Source organism: Gnatocerus cornutus, chromosome 9, assembly GCF_029298725.1.
Source record: "Gnatocerus cornutus isolate USDA-ARS CGAHR chromosome 9, icGnaCorn1.1, whole genome shotgun sequence".
Classification (NCBI taxonomy): domain Eukaryota; kingdom Metazoa; phylum Arthropoda; class Insecta; order Coleoptera; family Tenebrionidae; genus Gnatocerus; species Gnatocerus cornutus.
In genome coordinates, this window is record NC_142241.1 from 12,879,739 (window position 1) to 12,897,038 (window position 17,300).

The 17,300-nt window shown below is 34.5% G+C and overlaps 1 protein-coding gene across 1 annotated transcript; it reads left to right on the forward strand.

The window, feature by feature from the left end:
* The first annotated feature begins 15,202 nt into the window (after positions 1–15,202).
* Positions 15,203–16,605, forward strand: LOC148168936 (uncharacterized). The gene is made up of 2 exons (XM_088046706.1): positions 15,203–15,991; positions 16,307–16,605. Exon 2 carries the CDS (start codon positions 16,316–16,318, stop codon positions 16,544–16,546), a length of 231 nt encoding a protein of 76 aa, XP_087902832.1. The 5' UTR covers positions 15,203–15,991; positions 16,307–16,315; the 3' UTR covers positions 16,547–16,605.
* Positions 16,606–17,300: the final 695 nt, after the last annotated feature.

Below are 17,300 nucleotides of genomic sequence, written 5' to 3' on the forward strand. Positions count from 1 at the left end.
AGTGACTGACACAGCAAAAGACGAGGTACAACAACAAATGGAGCATGCAATTGTGCAAGGACAACGCTGCATATAAATCTCAGTCGTGTAATAATGCCGATTTTAATTACTTATAAATAGATCTGATTGTAAGAGTTGCGTATAATTATAACTAATGATTTAAGCACGAGATTTCAAAATCGGCTAAAACCAATACGTTTTGTGACGATGCGGTTTAATAGGTAATTACTTCCCGCTCTTGGGTTAATGGTAATTTTAATGTGGTATTCCTGGAGTTTAAATGGGAAAATCTTGTTTACTTCGAAGTGTTTTCAATGACACATTTTAAATTTTAATATTGATCGCGAGAAAAATAGAGGAATTAGGATTTGAATTTCATTCGCCAACTGAATGATAGATTCACCAGTTACAAATTAAAAAACTGGTCGGAGAGTAAACATTGGAACTGTTTACTATGTCGCATTTGTCATCTTACAGCTTCTAACCATTTGTTGATCAAACTTGTTTTGAAATTAGTACCACTTGAATGAATTTGATGAAATTATTTTAAAGTTCAGGCAGTCTTTCATGTGTTCCATTTTTTTTTCTTTTTTACAGACACCAGAGTTTCTGTTGGAATATCGCATCGAAAAACTATCTGAAATTTGTTTTCTTATTAGTTTTAAGTTAGAAAGTTTTATTCACCAATTGCAAATGACGTTATTTATACCTTCCGGCCTACTTGATCGCTTGAAAATTTACAATCCACTAAAATTCGTAAGTTTGGTAATTTTGGTGCTACAGCAATGAAAATTGGAGAATTACTTTTGAGTTGTGTATTAACTCTACCAAATTTCAAAATTGTGGAGCGAAAGACACAAGTTTTAAAAAAAATATATTTTTTAGACGAAACAAAATTCTCGACATTTTGCAATAAAATTCGTAATTTTGGTCATTTTAGTGCTACAGTAACGACATTGGCGGAAATTACTATTTTTGAGTCATGTATTAATTCTACCAAATTGCAAACTTGTAGAGCGAAAGACACCAATTTTAGAAATTTTAAATTTTGAGGTGAAGGAAAAATTTTGGAGATCGTTCACTAAAATTCTTAATTTTGGTAATTTTAATGCTACAACTATGACATTTTAGGAGGTTACTATTTTTGGGTCGTGCACTATTAACTGTACCAAATTGCAAAATTGTAGAGCGAAAGACACGAGTTTTAGAAATTTTTATGTTTTAGACGAACCAAAAATTTTCGACATTTTCCAGTAAAATTCGTAATTTTAGTAATTTTAGTGCTACAGTAACGAAATTAGCGGAAATTTCTATTTTTGAATCATGTATTAACGCTACCAAATTGCAAACGTGTAGAACGAAAGACACATATTTTAGAAATTTTTATGTTTTAGTCGAACCAAAAAATTTCGACATTTTCCACTAAAATTCTTGATTTTGGTAATTTTAGTGCTACAGCAATGAAACTTACGGAAGCTACTATTTTTGTCTGGTGTATTAACTCTGCGAAATTGCAAAATTGTAGAGCGAAAGACACAAATTTTAGAAAATTTTACTATCAAGACCATCCAAAAATAGTCGAGATCCTTCATGAAAATTCGTAATTTTGGTAATTTTATTGCTATAGCAATGAAATTTGCAGAAGATACGAATTTTGAGTAGTGTATTAACTCTACCAAATGTCAAAATTGTGGAATAAAAAACACAAGTTTTAGAAATTTTCCACTAAAATTCGTAACTTTGGTAATTTTAGTGCCACAGCAATGAAATTTCCGAAGTTACTATTTTTGGATCGTGCTTCAATTCCACCAAATTGCACAATTGTAGAGTGAAAGACAAAAATTTTAGAAATTATGAAGTCTGCACAAAGTAAAAATTTAGGAGATCCTTCTGATTTTGGTACTTTTAATGCTACAGCTATGAAATTTTGTGAAGTTACTAATTTTGGGTCGTGTATTAACTCTATCTAATTTCAAAATTGTAGAGCAAAAAACACAAATTTTAGAAAATTTAACTTTTAAGACCATCGAAAAATAGCGGAGATCCTTCATTAAAATTCGTAATTTTGGCAATTTTAGTGCCATAGCATTGAAATTTGCAGAAGATACTAATTTTGAGTAGTGTATTAACTCCACCAAATTGCAAAATTGTGGAGCAAAAGACACAAGTTTTAGAAATTTTTATTTTTTGTCGAATCAAAAATTTTAGACATTTTCCACTAAAATTCGTAACTTTGGTAATTTTAGTGCCTCAGCAATGAAATTTCCAGAAGTTACTATTTTTGGATCGTGCTTCAACTCCACCAAATTGCAAAATTGTAGAGTGAAAGACAAAAATTTTAGAAATTATGAAGTCTGCACAAAGTAAAAATTTAGAAGATCCTTCTGATTTTGGTACTTTTGATGCTACAGCTATGAAATTTTGTGAAGTTACTAATTTTGGGTCGTGCATTAACTCTATCAAATTGCAAAATTGTAGAGCAAAAAACACAAATTTTAGAAAATTTAACTTTGTAACCATCGAAAAATAGCGGAGATCCTTCATTAAAATTCGTAATTTTGGCAATTTTAGTGCTATAGCAATGAAATTTACAGATGTTACTATTTTTCGGTTGTGCATTAACTCCACCAAATTGCAAAATTGTAGAGCAAAAGACACAAATTTTAGAAAATTTTGCTTTTAAGACATCCAAAAATAGCCGACATTCTTCACCTAAATTCGAAATTTTGCTAATTTTAATGCTACAGCAACGAAATTTGCGGACGTTACTATTTTTGAGTCGTGTATTAACTCGACCGAATTGCCAAGTTCTAGAGCAAAAAATACAAATTTTAAAAATTTTCAATTCTTTAAATTCTCTAAAATTTCAATGATCGTATTCTGAGTATATCAGTTTTGTTTTTTCACCTTACATGTTATCAATTTTCCCACTCTCAACACAATTTCTAAAATACTCGTACTAAAATGGGACAAAACCAAGCAAGTTAATTTTATTCTCGTATTGATTCAAAAAACATAAATGTGCTAGTAACAAAAATAGTAAATTTATAAACCTTGGGAAAGAAGACTTTTCTGGACGTCGTTTTTAAATTTCCTTTGATCCTTCGGATTTCGAGAACTAATTAGTAATTACGCTCGCGTCAGAACAGTGTCTTCTATCCTCTGGTGTATAATTATTATTAATTTGGCTTCCATGCAGTCCAGCGTGTGGTCGTTTTGTTCGAGCGAAATAATTTGGTCAGCGTTGTGGTTCTGTTATAATAATTAAAAGCAAAGTAGTCGGAGATAAGAGTAATTTGATGTAAACCCAGTGGGAGTAGCATGACAATGAGATCCCTTACATGTCAGCGATAAAATCCAAAAGAGAGACCAAAACGACAAAAAGTGAGAAAGAATTCCGAAAATGGGTGGCATAAATTTTCCAATATGAATAAAATCTAAATGCAGATGGTCTATTCTTTCGGAATAGCATGCGATTTTAGCGTCATTAGTGTCATTTTTTATAAGTTATAAAAATAGTTGATTGTCATAGACACATTCATGGTTATTATGTTGTTTTATTCATCCTATAGATAATAGTGAAAAGCTGTCCTGCACGCGTGTATACAACACTTGCTCAGTCGCATCGAACCCATTGACGATTAGAGGAGTGCACGGTGCACGTATCTACTTAAAAGGAAACCGTGATTCAATGCAATTTACAATCAATTTGCAACAGATAGTTGCATATTTATGCCACGATAGAGACAGACGGCACAGGTATGCTATGCAGGGAGTGGGTCCTCTCTAAGTGCACAGACCGAATAATGTAACCGGTAAGCGGTAACCGGTCCAGGCGGCTCAGCTCAGGTGGGTGGTGTGGCGGACGAACTGCAAGGAGGAAATTCCTCCATCCAAAAATGGACGCAAAACGGACACCCTCATCTGACGTCACCGGAGAGGTAGCACCACCATATAATCTCCAAGATACAATCGAACAATGCTGCAATTACAGTTAACATCTTTTTATTTAGATAGTGCAGTAATAAAGGGTCTCGTAAATATGTTGGTGTTAATGATTATCATCTGAAGGTCCCTCGAGGGAACATCTGGGCATCTGGCGGGTCTGCACGGATAGTTGATGGTTATTGGCAGTCACGCCTTCCTTTGATATACTACTGACTCTGCAAATAATCCAAGACAAATTTTGGGCCAATTTCTTTGCGCACAAATCCGGATCATAAATTTTGATCCGAGATAACAGTAATGGATTCTTGCATCCAGTTACAAGACAAGTAAATAAATCCGTCTAAATCGTGATCTAATCGAAGCAACAATACGAATCTAAACTAGATTTTTAACATAATTTAGAGAGTGTATTTGCTCGAGTAGCCATTTAAGGAGAGTAAACAGTAGCCTTGTTTGCATTTACTTATCTTTATCACGGTTATCAGTCAAGGAGTGTCATTGTCACTCCAACAGACTTGAGTTCCCCCGAGCCGACGCTCGCCCAAATAGACAAATCGACAAAAAGAAGCACTTATTTTGAATTTCCCTTATCTTCTAATCTGCGTGTGAAAGACATCGAAATTACTACACCGGCATCCTTGCCAAATTCCGTTATGACGCATTAGTACAAATAAATTATGATTTCCAAATTCTTCAGAAGACAAGACTTCTTTAGCACTCGAAGCAAAGTAAAAAACCCGGACAATAATCGTTAAATTCCTGTTAACACTGAATAATAATCCGCAACGTTTTTCTCAGAACGACATAAAAATGGAAGTCACCTACGATTTACCACGTGAATTATTTAAGCAGTGGACGTTCCTCAACGAAATAAATGGGATGGACTTATTGACGGGTGGATAATAAGATTTTAATAACCGGTCTTTTAAAAGTTTAAACGCAATACACGAGATGTGGTCACGAAATAAGATGCAGTTATGTGAAAAAACAAAACTGAGAGGTTCAGAAATTGGTACTTCTTGTCACAATGTTGTAATTAAAAAGTGCGGCTATTTTTGGAACTACAAATATCGTTAACTCGAGACATTCTCTCCCAAGTAAGGTGCGTACTTATGGAACAAATCATCATTAAGTCAAAACTAATACCAACAAATTAAGGACTTGGATAATAATTATGGCCACATACATTAAGAAAACTCATTTCCATAGAGTAGTTACTTGGACTTCACAGTCAAGAAACGCGTTTGCCGTAAAGGCAATAACGGAAAAAAGGAGTAATTGATACAAGAATTTGCAATCATATTTGGCGATAGTGATTAATCTTGATCACGGGGCAGGAAATGGCAGTCGCCAAATATGGACCACTTTTTCAAAATTGTATTTTTCTGGTTAAAAATCAGGTTTTGAAATAAATTAAGAATTTTAATGAATCCCAGAACTTATCTATTAATTTTCAACCTAAATTTTGAAAAAAAAAGAAATATTGAAATTAAATGAATGAAGTCCATGTAAAATTTAATTTTACACCGAACTAACTGGCTACAAATCACATCCTGTATATAATTTTCCAATTCAAGTGGCGGTTTTAAATAAATTATAGTTTGCTTATCTTGGAAACAAAATTTCAGTTGTTTTGCTAACATATTTTTACGAAAATTACAATTAATTTTCCTCCTGTCTAAGCAATAAATCTATCTATGTAGTTTCCTTTTTGGAGGACTAGGCCCCCAAACGCCGTTTTTTAAAAAAAAGGACGGCGGCCGAAAAAGAAAATTTGACGCGATATTGGGGAAAAACTAATGAGAATAAATACAGTGGGAGAACAGGGAATATAATAATACAGGAGAAGAAGAAACTTATTTTTTTATTTTGGGAATATTTTAGATAATAAGAATAGCATAACAAATCTCTTATTAGGCGTCGCGACGTCAAACTAACTGTGATAAAAACCAAATATTTTTGTCACATTCTAGAGCTTTATTAATAGTGAGCGTAAACTAATTTGCAAATTTTTATCTTACAAATTATACACAATTTAAGGGTGTTCATAAAAGTATTGCCGGATTCTGTATATCTGTCCTGGAAAATCTTAAATGAAGAGATAAACAAAGAATGTACAAATAGTATCTAATAAAGAAATGTTTCAATTGAATTTATATTTATAATAATCTTTGGAAGAAAATGTAACAGGAACCAATAAAACGCACGATAAGAAAGAGGAAATGAAAATAGATTAGCCACAAGCTAAGCAAAGCTTTGGAATGTGAAAGCACACGAAAATACCAACAGAACCTGGAGAAGAAATGTAAAAACGAAATAGAAACTGACTTGGGCTGACAAATTCAATTGATAAGAGCGGAAAGAGTACCGAATAAAGAATTAAAGAAAGAAAGCCTGTGATTTTATTCCCTTCGTACTATTCTTGATTTTACACTGCTAGATCGATAGGTCTGTAAAAATGACATTATTTACCATAAGTGCTTGCGAAATCGCTCTACTTGCGTTTTCATGCGCATTTAAAATTTTGAATAGATTTGCGATTGTGTGAAAATTATGTATTTCCATAAAAAATTGATTGTTGAGGTGAGTAACAATGCACTGAATACAATAAAACAGAAAATATAATTTCATTCAAAGTTGATTGGACGTTTTTAAACAGGTCAACAAAACTCATCCAGTTTTGTCGAAACTAAAATTTTTATCAATTTGCTTTGTTAAAGTTGAGTTTTATTCCAAAAAACTTGGGAGATCAATTATTTAGAAAAGGGATGGCTATGACTTTGACAGTGTCAGATTTTTCGTGTCTTTGATCACTTCAGCCAACTTCAGCTAATAAACTTCCAGGTATCCGAGCATTTGAACGTCCGAACTTCTAAACTCTAGCAGATATGCAAAATGTCGATCTCTTCTTTGATCTAAATAATTGATCGCACGGTATTTACTCGGTATTTACTCGACTTAATTTGGCTAAATTAAGGGGTGTAACCCTCATTAATATTAAATAAAAATCATTTATACTTTCTTAGTAATCATTGAACTGTCGGCAGTACTTAACCATTTAAACGACCAAACTAATTTCACTTTGAAGCTTTGAAGCATGAGAAGTAAACTTGATCATAAAATTATTGTGGGAGGGCGTATTTCCATTATTGCACGTAAGAAGTGACGTTAGTTTCGACGCAAAACGATATCACGTGACAGCTCTCAATTCGAAATTTCACGTTTAGTCAGTGCCGTGATAACATTAAATCATAAAAATAGTTCTTAGAATAAGAAACTCCTAAAGACCAGAGAGCATTTCTGCATGTTCACTTAAATGTGGAACAGCCTGTATATATCTGTGTTGGTCCCCCAACTAGACTTTTATCGCTTTAAACGAATCAAAATGTGATCTAATCGTAATACTTTTTGTTTATGTCCACTTTCTATTGGGCGTAATGTTCATGCACAGAAGTCAGTACTCTTTTTTTAGATTGTCATTAGACATGCTGAAACAATTCAGTGGGCGCCGAAACGTATAGAACTAGGTCAATTCAGCCACACACGTTTTTGTAATTCACTATTTCCGTTTTCACAAGTATTTCTCCTTCGACCGTTGTCACATAACTCAACTTCTTTATGTTGGAAGTTATACGTTGCTCAAGAGCGACGACTTGTGACGTCCGAGGGTTGATAATTAAATGGATGTATTCAATTAAAAGCGACCCGCATACGCGGTAAACCAGCGATACCAAAAATGTCGGTTCATGTTTCACCAACGATTCGGATCATCGAGGGATGTTTAGGTTGGGGACCCCTGCATCGCACCCCAGTAGCTGTTTAACGAGAACATAATGCAGCCCCACCTCAGAAATTCATCACCACTTTGACGGAGGCACCCTATTCCTACAACTGTGTGGTTTCATCCGGCCGTTAATTAATTAGAAATCCTCGCATGCATTAAATTAATTTGGAGAAATTTGTTTTTTTAGTGGAATCGCGCAGCTAATTTATTTTTATCGCAACATAATTGAATATAAATCCTCCTCCCACTGAACCTGGAAGAGTGCACGATGCTGAAACACATTCTTAAATTGCTACAGGCCTCCCACATTTTACAGTTTTTAAAGCTTCTTGCCAAATCGTGAGTATTTCTAAACGATTCAGGGTTCCTTTGGGATTTTTTATTTTCGAACGGGACAACGCGACGCTTATAAACAATCGTTTACGTAATTGAGGAGAGTTGCAGTTTTTTAATACAAATTCATTCAGTTAACCGAACCAGACGAATCCATTATGGTAATCGGAATAAATAATTGCCCTTTGTCATCTGATAAATCACGTCGTCGGAGAAAGCTAACCTGGAAGCTCGATATTTGTTATTTAAATCACATTTTTCTGTGACTAGACTTTTCTAATAATAATCATTGATGTTATCGCATTCTGATTTACCTTTCAAAACACGCTGAGTGTCTTTAAATAATTTAGTAGATAATCAATGCATGATTAAATTATTCCATTGTATTTCATTCCGAGGAAATTACATTTCGCCATGTTGAAGCTATTTATACAGCGAAAAATCGACTTTATTTGCCGCAAATTTTAGTTCGGCTGGAAGCGTTCTTGTCTATCAAATTTGATAGTCATAAAAAAATAATGAAGTACTAAAATGTGTCGTCTAGATCCACCCCGAGGCACACATGTGTTTGTTCCGAATGAAAAATGGATCCACTATCTACTTCAGCCCGAACATATGTCAGAACAAGTGGGGATTGGGTGAAAGAGCAAGGGGGTGAGAACTTGCCATGCATGAAATTTAAATTCGAATAGCTGTTTAATGAATATTCCACTAATTTCACAGGTGAATATATTAAAAAGCGTCCAACATGCAAAGCTTGTCGCCAAGTGAAGAAAAAAGTGCACGTCAGGTGTCATAATGCAATGATAACTCCCGTCTGTTTGAAAGGAAAAGTTTGTGTGTCAATAAAGCGAAAATGTCTGCATCTGATAAATTCTTCCAGGAAATTTCGTTGGTATTAACACGAAAACTTTTATTTCTGTTCGTTGTGTCACTGGCAACGGTTCAAAATCCAACAAGACACGTCTGCTAGTGTGCACTCCTCTTATCCAGTTGATATCTCTCACAACTCAACACGCCGCTGAGAACAGACCCATGTTACCGACTTTTATCTCCATATTCCGATTTTCACACTTGTTTATCTTTTTATTTATTTTGTGCAGTGTTATCAGATTCAGAAACTGCCCCAATCCATCAAGAAATTCTCAGAAATTTACATCGGACTGCGTTCGAGTGTGTAATATCGCCAGCAACTCATTGTAATCTTAGTTCGTGACAAAGGATAGTCTTGTGGAGTTATAGCCTCGGATAACTGCTGCTAAAATTTGAAATTAGAACACCTTCTATTGTGGCTCCTATTTCTGTACCTGCTGGATACCTAGCCAAATTGTTGTGGAGCACAATGGAGGCGAAAATCGGAGATTTTTGCACATTTACTCAACTCGAGCTTCGTTTTTTTACTCAAAAACACAACCAACCGATTATGTTTTATTAATACTTGTATTTTATTCCCATTTGCCCGAATATGGGCCTTATCTTTAAAACAAACCATAAACATGGAAACCCACAAAAGCTGTTTTAACGAGCTGGAAACAGAAACGCACATAGTTCAGTTCGGAAACTAGAATAAATCACGAAAAGATGCGGAGACAAGGACGAATGTCCTGGGAACAAATTGGTAATTATTCGACACTGTATTCTAGCTAAAATGTGTTAAAACGCACCTGACAACATTTAATCTAATTAATTTAACTACGTCTGTTCCCAGGACATGTTTATAAATAAATGCGTGGTGGGTGATAATCACTTATTTCGGTTTTATCCACTTCACGGAAGTACAAAATTGTCCATAAATTATGGATGTCTACAAACTTTTTACGTATGATAATCAAAATAAATGTGTCCCACCTAAAATAGATTATGGATAATATCGACAACATTCCCTCGTAAAAATAGAAATTATTGCAGAGGTGTCTAACGCACTTATTATTTATGTTGTATAAACTTCCGACCAGACGGATATTTATGAATTTTTTACTATTAGCGGTAACTTTCTTCATTACACGATTTCCACCAGCTATTTCTGTTTTTTTATCGTTGATCTAAACACCAGTAATGATATTACATGCATTTTGATATTGAAGCTGACTGTAGATTAATGTGCCATTACAAACAGAATTTTTATAACATTTAAAATAATCACGGGCTTCAATGAGGGATTTTTCGACGTCGAAATGAAACGTCGTGTTACCACATTCTTCAGCGCTTCAGCAGCCATTTTTGTTATAAAATATTAATAGATACTTTATAAAAGGCTAATCAATACTCAGTGCGCTGCATTTAGGTAAAAAATCCGGTCATTATTCAATTTTCAGTTTATCTTATCGTCTGCGTCTATAATAACATATTGTGGTATTTATCATTAATCATCGAGCGATTCCTGAAAAAAGCCCCCGACTTGGAATTGGTGTGTTAACCTCTGACCTCTACTTTACACCGTTATAAATCCTGAAACAGATCGGTCACCTTATCAGTTTGCTCAGTTTTATGACTTTCATGCTTATCAGCCATGGATTTTGTTAAGTAGTTAATTGCATGAGAATATTTTCAGCATTATTTTTTACATACTGAAACAGTTCACTCGTGTTGTATGCCTACAATGGAATTTATTTTCCCTTAAATCCATACTCGGCTAGCTGTTATCGCGATAAATAATGATGAATATTACATTAGGACAGCTATAAACCTTTCGCAAAAGAAATGAGAACGTGAGTTTTACAAAGTTAATAGCTGCTATAACCGACTAATCCTAATCCAAAATTTTTAAACTTCACCCTGAAACGGAAGTAACAAATTTCAGGTAATTCATGTCCACGGAAAATTTCAAGAATATGTCATTAACACGCGACTGTCGCCATTTTTCTTTTAGATGAATTAAGAAATAAGAATAGAAAGGAAGACCGTACCGATTAGGTGATTAAGAGTTCTTCCGTTAAGAGAGGTCCCCTGTTGTCTTGTTCATCCAATGCGGGCTTTTCATCATGTTTCATTATCATCGCTCTTATGATAATGTTTCGATTTCAATTCAATTCAAATGGAAAAGGTTGATGAGGGTGACATTACGTTAACACTTATTTAGTTGTCATCCACTTTATTTGCTTCCTTTGCCCATTTCTGTAGCACTGATTTTTTCAGTTTGACTTTGAAATTTGACAAGGTGACTATTTTGAAAATGTTCATTATCTGTGCTAAAGTACAAAATTTTAGAACGAAAAATAAAGATTTTAGAAAATTTCATTTTAGGACGGACCAAAAATGTTTGACTTTTTCATTAAAATTCGTTATCTTTGTTAGTTTTTAAGCTATGACTATCAAATTTGACGATGTTACTATATCAAAAGTGTTCATTATACAGGGTCCGGCAACACTTGTGTCCACCCCCAAAATCATCTTTAATTTTAAAGATAAAACTTTCCAAAATTGCATACGCTCACAGTTAACAAAGCTCTAGAAGCTGACGCAAAAATTTGTTTTTTATCACTGCTAGTTTTGGCGTCGCGACGCTTTGAAAATGTAATTTTTAGGTAATTGTGAGGGTTTGTGATATCAACCCCTAATTTAATTTTTTTTCAATATAAATATGTTTAAAATATCTCAGTTGTTATTTTAGATTCAATGCAAATTGTCTTCAAAATTTGAGAAAAAAATGCTGCTTTATCAAGTTAGTTTCCAATTTCATTACGTCAAAATTGGGAACTACGTTTACACCCATCTGTCAACATCGTGTGTCACAAATGACATCTATTCTTTGGCTCGCTTTAGATTGTAACAAAAGTCTTACTTGGTGAAATTGTCGCTTTGTCGATGTTAATTAACGATTTATGGTGTCCATAAAGTACAACATGCCCGTGTTACTCAAAATTAGCCTTTATAAAAGTGAATGAAGTGACTTGTGAAATTTTGGTGTAAACGTAGTTTGCCACTGCGCCGTCATAATTTTGAAAACTAACTTGATAAAGCAGCGTTTTTTTCGCAAATTTTAAACACAATTTGTAATTGATTTAAAACAAAAATTCAAATATTTTTGTTACAGTTATGTCGAAAAAAATTTGAATTCGCGAATATTTCCGCAAAAACTCAAAAATCGCTAAAAATTAGACTTCTTGGGCGTCGCAACGCTAAACAAACCGTGATAAAAAACAATTTTTTTTGTCAGCTTCTAGAGCTTCGTCAACTGTGAGCGTATGCAAATTTTCAAAATTTTCTCTTTAAAATTAAAGACGATTTTGGGGGTGGACACAAGTGTTGCCGGACCCTGTATGTGTTAAAGTACAAAATTTTAGAACAAGAAATAAAGATTTTAAAAATTTTAATTTTAAAACGGACCAAAAATTTTTCACTTTTTTTCATTAAAATTCGTATCTTTGTTAGTTTTTAAGCCATGACAACGAAATTTAGGAAAGTTACTATTTCTGAAGTGTTAATTAACTGTGCCGAAGTACAAGATTTTATAACAAGAAATAAAAATTTTAGAAAATTTCATTTTAGAACGGATCAAAATTTTGACTTTTTTTCATTAAAATTCGTATCTTTGTTAGTTTTTAAGCTTTGACAATGAAATTTGGCGAGGTTACTATTTCGAAAGTGTTCATTAACTGTGTTAAAGTACAAAATTTTAGAACAAGAAATAAAGATTTTAGAAAATTTTATTTTAGGACTGACCAAAAACTTTAATTTTTTTTCCCATCGAAGAAACAGATTAAAACAACCCAAAAGAAAAAGAAATTAGAATACCAGAAGGGTGAATACGAAACGAAAAATGTGATGCATAGCATTCCAGATTTTATTTCCATTACAGAGATTACGATTTTTAATTTACAATATGGTAGGAAAACTAAAATAAGTGTCTAAAAGATCGATTGCTGACCTATATTTCGCCACAGGCCATAATTTGGACCAAGGTGTGTCAATAACGCATTGTTTTATTGTGACTTGAGAATATAACTTTATTATATGAAATATTTATTGTTTCTAAAAAAGTCAAGTTACTAGCTCCAGCAGCGGTTCCATAACAAGAAGGCAAAGTAACGTGTTGAAAAAGTCATACCGTAAACAAAAAAATTAAAAATGCATTTATTCTTCCGCTGTTTTTGACGTCTCTCATTATACATTTGTCTCCTCTTTATATTTATGGTTATCGTGAAGTTGAAATCGCGCCAACATCTTTTCCTTTTCTGCGACGCTTCTCTAAATTCCCCAAAGATGAAACCAATTTCCAACAATAGTGATGTCATTCCAAGTTATTTTGCTGCGTCGGTCTACATGATGGTGGCTTCCTAATTGGCACGGAGGTGGTTAATGACGCGTCGTAATTCACGCCGTCTCCGTGACAGACCATCCTCATCTCTCCCTCTAATATTTTGTCTGAGTTGTGTTATGGTTGGACGTCCGCCAGGACGCCTCGCTTAGTGGCGTCGCATTTACCAACGCGCCTCTCTGTCAGCGGCGGTCTAAGTATGGACGCCAGCGACAATAATCCCAAGACCGAAACATCATCTTTGGTGACTCGTTATAATGCCTTGTTCCCACATTCCTATGACGCATTCTTCTTTATACGTTCCAGCTTTGGCTTCTTTCCGTTTGGAGCAGGTGAAAATTGATCAAATTTGTACTATGGTGGGAAATTTATAACAAATCGGTTATTATTGGAACACATGCCACGACTGGTCTTTATGATTTATAGGTTGTAATGTTACAAATTGCTACTGTTGGAAGTGGCCTCTAAAATTACTTTTCTTTTAATTAGAGAGGAAAAAGCTGTAATTATACCGATTGCCAAATAAGGAACTGGATTTCGTTCGTTGCAGGAATAAATAATGTAATTCTGCACTCGGAAGAACTATTATTTAAAATTACCTTTTCTTTTGTACTTTTCATTCGATTTGCAACATTGTTTGTCTTGTGATAACAAGAACAACTGTACTAGGAAACTATTATTACAATAAAACGATAGATAAGGAAGACAAATTATTACCACTGACTTACTTTATTGTCAGTTGACTCAACGACTGATTCACATCCAGGCATGTTTTATCTGTAATTGGAGTTATTATACAAACGCGACCTTTGCACAAAAAACTTTTCAGAAAACCTCAACACCTGGCTAGCCTTAAGGCTTTGATGGAGCCGTCAAATTTATCAACACCACGTACTTAATAGGTAATTGACGTCGGAGCTTCAACACAAATTTTCTGCGATTTTAATTACACATGCGGGTTTTGTTTCAGGGTGAAGCTTTGTTTTTAAATTGGACAAATATTTATTCGATTTTTATGTAGATGTGACGGACGAAGCTGTAATCTTCGAATGTGACGCGAATATTTTCAAAGGCGTTGGAGTGAAATTGAATGAGTTCTCTAGCTCCGGATGGGCAGTTTATGTTCTTCCTATTACATAATTAAATGTAAACTTTTCTTTTAATAAAACCTGTCCATCGAAAGAAAAGTGGTTAATTGGAGAGATAGTAACTTCTGATCTGGCTTCGAGGAAGTTAATCCTACACATTTATTACGCGTAATTTCATCGGTAATAAAACAGACAAACAAATCATAACAATAACGAACTGTTTGAAAAAATCGTAACGGAATTTCCGCATAATTTTTTGTGGAGACGTTAAGTACGTAATTAAGATAATAAAAAATCTTTGTTTTACAACGACGCATGTATCCATATCCATACCGATAAAACGTGATGTTGAATGCAGATTGCATCTATCAGTAAGAAAGGACGGTATTGTAATATCTCAAGTTGTGATAATTCAATTGCATGGAAAAAATCCTGATAAATTTTCAGGGGCGACAGAACTTGTTTTACAGCAGTGCGATGGCAGTTAAGTTAACTACCAAGTCATGACAGCTTCATGATCCTATCTGTTGTACTTCTTGGTGCTTAGTCATTCGAAATACTGCGATTTCCCACTTTGTCCCCTTATTATTAGCACGAGCGTTCCACTTAGTTTTTTGAGTTTTGATTGCACAGTAAAATTATTTAGCGCGATAATAAATCTGATGATGGAATTAGAGTGGATGTAAATAATCTAAGGTCAGATTTCCTGAGGGCAGAGGTCGGACATGGGGCCATAAATAAGATAAATTTCTGACATATTTATAGAAATTAATCGACGAAATGCGTATCAAAGTCTGTGAAAGATTTCCGATGAAGATTTTACGATCGCAGTTTTGAAATCTGTGTGTTGTAAACAAGTTTAGAAATATAGTTGCTATTTCCTTTGAATCCGTTCAACTTCCTGTTACAGTTAATTGCGATCGCATTGTGGATGCTCGAAGAGGGTGCTATAAAAGCAAAACGGCCGCAATTACGATCTTCTTTGAGTAAAACCAGTCTCGGCTTATGAAACTAATTACATTTGCATAGCAATGAGGCTATAAATTCTAATAAAAAGGGCAAGTTTTTAGTGTTTTTAGAAGGTTCGTGTTGGGCAGGTGGCATGTCGGCGGCTATTAGCCGCCGCTGACCCGCGATATGTAAATGAATCGCGGATTATTCGATCGATTTTCCACCCCTCGACTGGCCACTAGAAAATAGCCCGCACGATATAACATTACTTCACACAGTAATTTACACAATGTATGTTATTTGTGGTAGTTTCTATTTTATTTATAGGAGTAATTATAAACTCTATAATTTTACATCAGACTGATATTGTAATCAAATCACAAACAGGAATTACGTTTTCCTTGCGATAACAAAAGGTGCTAATTTGCGCAAACTCTTCATCACTGCTCCTACAGGATAATCGGACGTATTCAGGATCACATCTTCCCATTGGCCCTCCCTGCGCAGCATCCCTTATTTCCGCCATTTTTAGAAGGCGGCATTGAAATTATTTCATTGACGTTGTCATCATTACTCATTACCTGTGTATTTTCACTTGGACAATTACTCGTGGAATTTCGCACAGTCTGAGTAAGTAGCAATGTGTGCTTCTCATTTGCGTAATTAACGCATATTTCATATTTTTCAAAAAACTGCAGCTTTCAATGCGACTAAATGTGAAAATAATTCTCGCTTCGAATTAACTTTAACATTACCATTAAAAACACATTAATACGTATAAAAATATTAATTTTCCATTTGATATGTCTGCTCAGGTTTTCATAACTTGGCGGCGAACATATAAACTGAGATTAATGCGACTTTTACGTTGGCTTCCGGGAAAATCATTTCACGGAGTTTAAACTGAAAAGGTCTATAGTTCACGATTGCCAAAATTCTTTCTAGTTCTAGGTCATGTGGTACGAGATCATCCCTTGTTTCACAATAATAGTCCTGGCGATGTCCGCCCCTCAATACCTCACATATCCCATGAATTACTTCGTCTTGGGTAACATTTATCGAAGATCCACTTCGGACACCAATGAAGCATTGCACTACCTCAGAGACGCTCGTCTGAAGGACCCGTACGCCGTGTTGGGATTAGAAAATCTCCCCGAAGACGAAGAACCGAAAAAAGAGGAATGAAAAAACGTCCACCTGTTTCTTGTAGTTTTATCAGATGTGATTATAATGTTGTTCCGAAAGATTGGTAATAACTGAGGCGTTCGGAATGAGTTCTCGAAATAATCTTTAGGTGAGCAGACAAGTGTCAGAGGATTTTCCCTTTGCTCTTCGACTTATTTATAAATAGAGAGTCTCATAATGTAACATATTGCTCCTGGTTGAAACATCAATTACATATCTATTTATAAACAGGACAAGTGATTCACAGGTCTTTATGATGTCCTCAACAACAAACAAAAACAACGTGGCGTTTAAATTGGGTCTGTTGTGCATTAGCAAAGCAGATGATAGTCATGATGCAAGGGGGTCAGTGTATAACTGATTTTAGCACTGGAGAGATTAATCAAAGCTATCAACAATTCCATAGATTTTCTTCTTATTGTAAGTACCCGCTTATGTAAATTCTAGACAGATTTCTTCTTGCTCCCGTGTTTCGAAATGATTTACGAGTACAGATAATAAAAAAGTCTTTTTGATATATGATTTCGCGTTGGTTGAGATCGGGGCGAAAAATAAATGCTAATTATCCGCTTGACCAAGAATTAATTAGATGGCCATTTCAATCCGCTGCTGTTGTAAATTATGCGTGCTGAAAAGTGTTATTTATTCATAGGTCATCGCAGTAGCACAGGAAACATTTTTAATACAATGCAAGGAAACAGAGGGTAACCTTTCCACAAAGAAAAATCGCGTCGATATGAAAAACCCGTAATTA

Excerpts from the sequence above, each read along its gene's own strand:
- LOC148168936 (XM_088046706.1), top strand. The coding sequence starts at position 16,316 with ATGTGGTACGAGATCATCCCTTGTTTCACAATAATAGTCCTGGCGATG.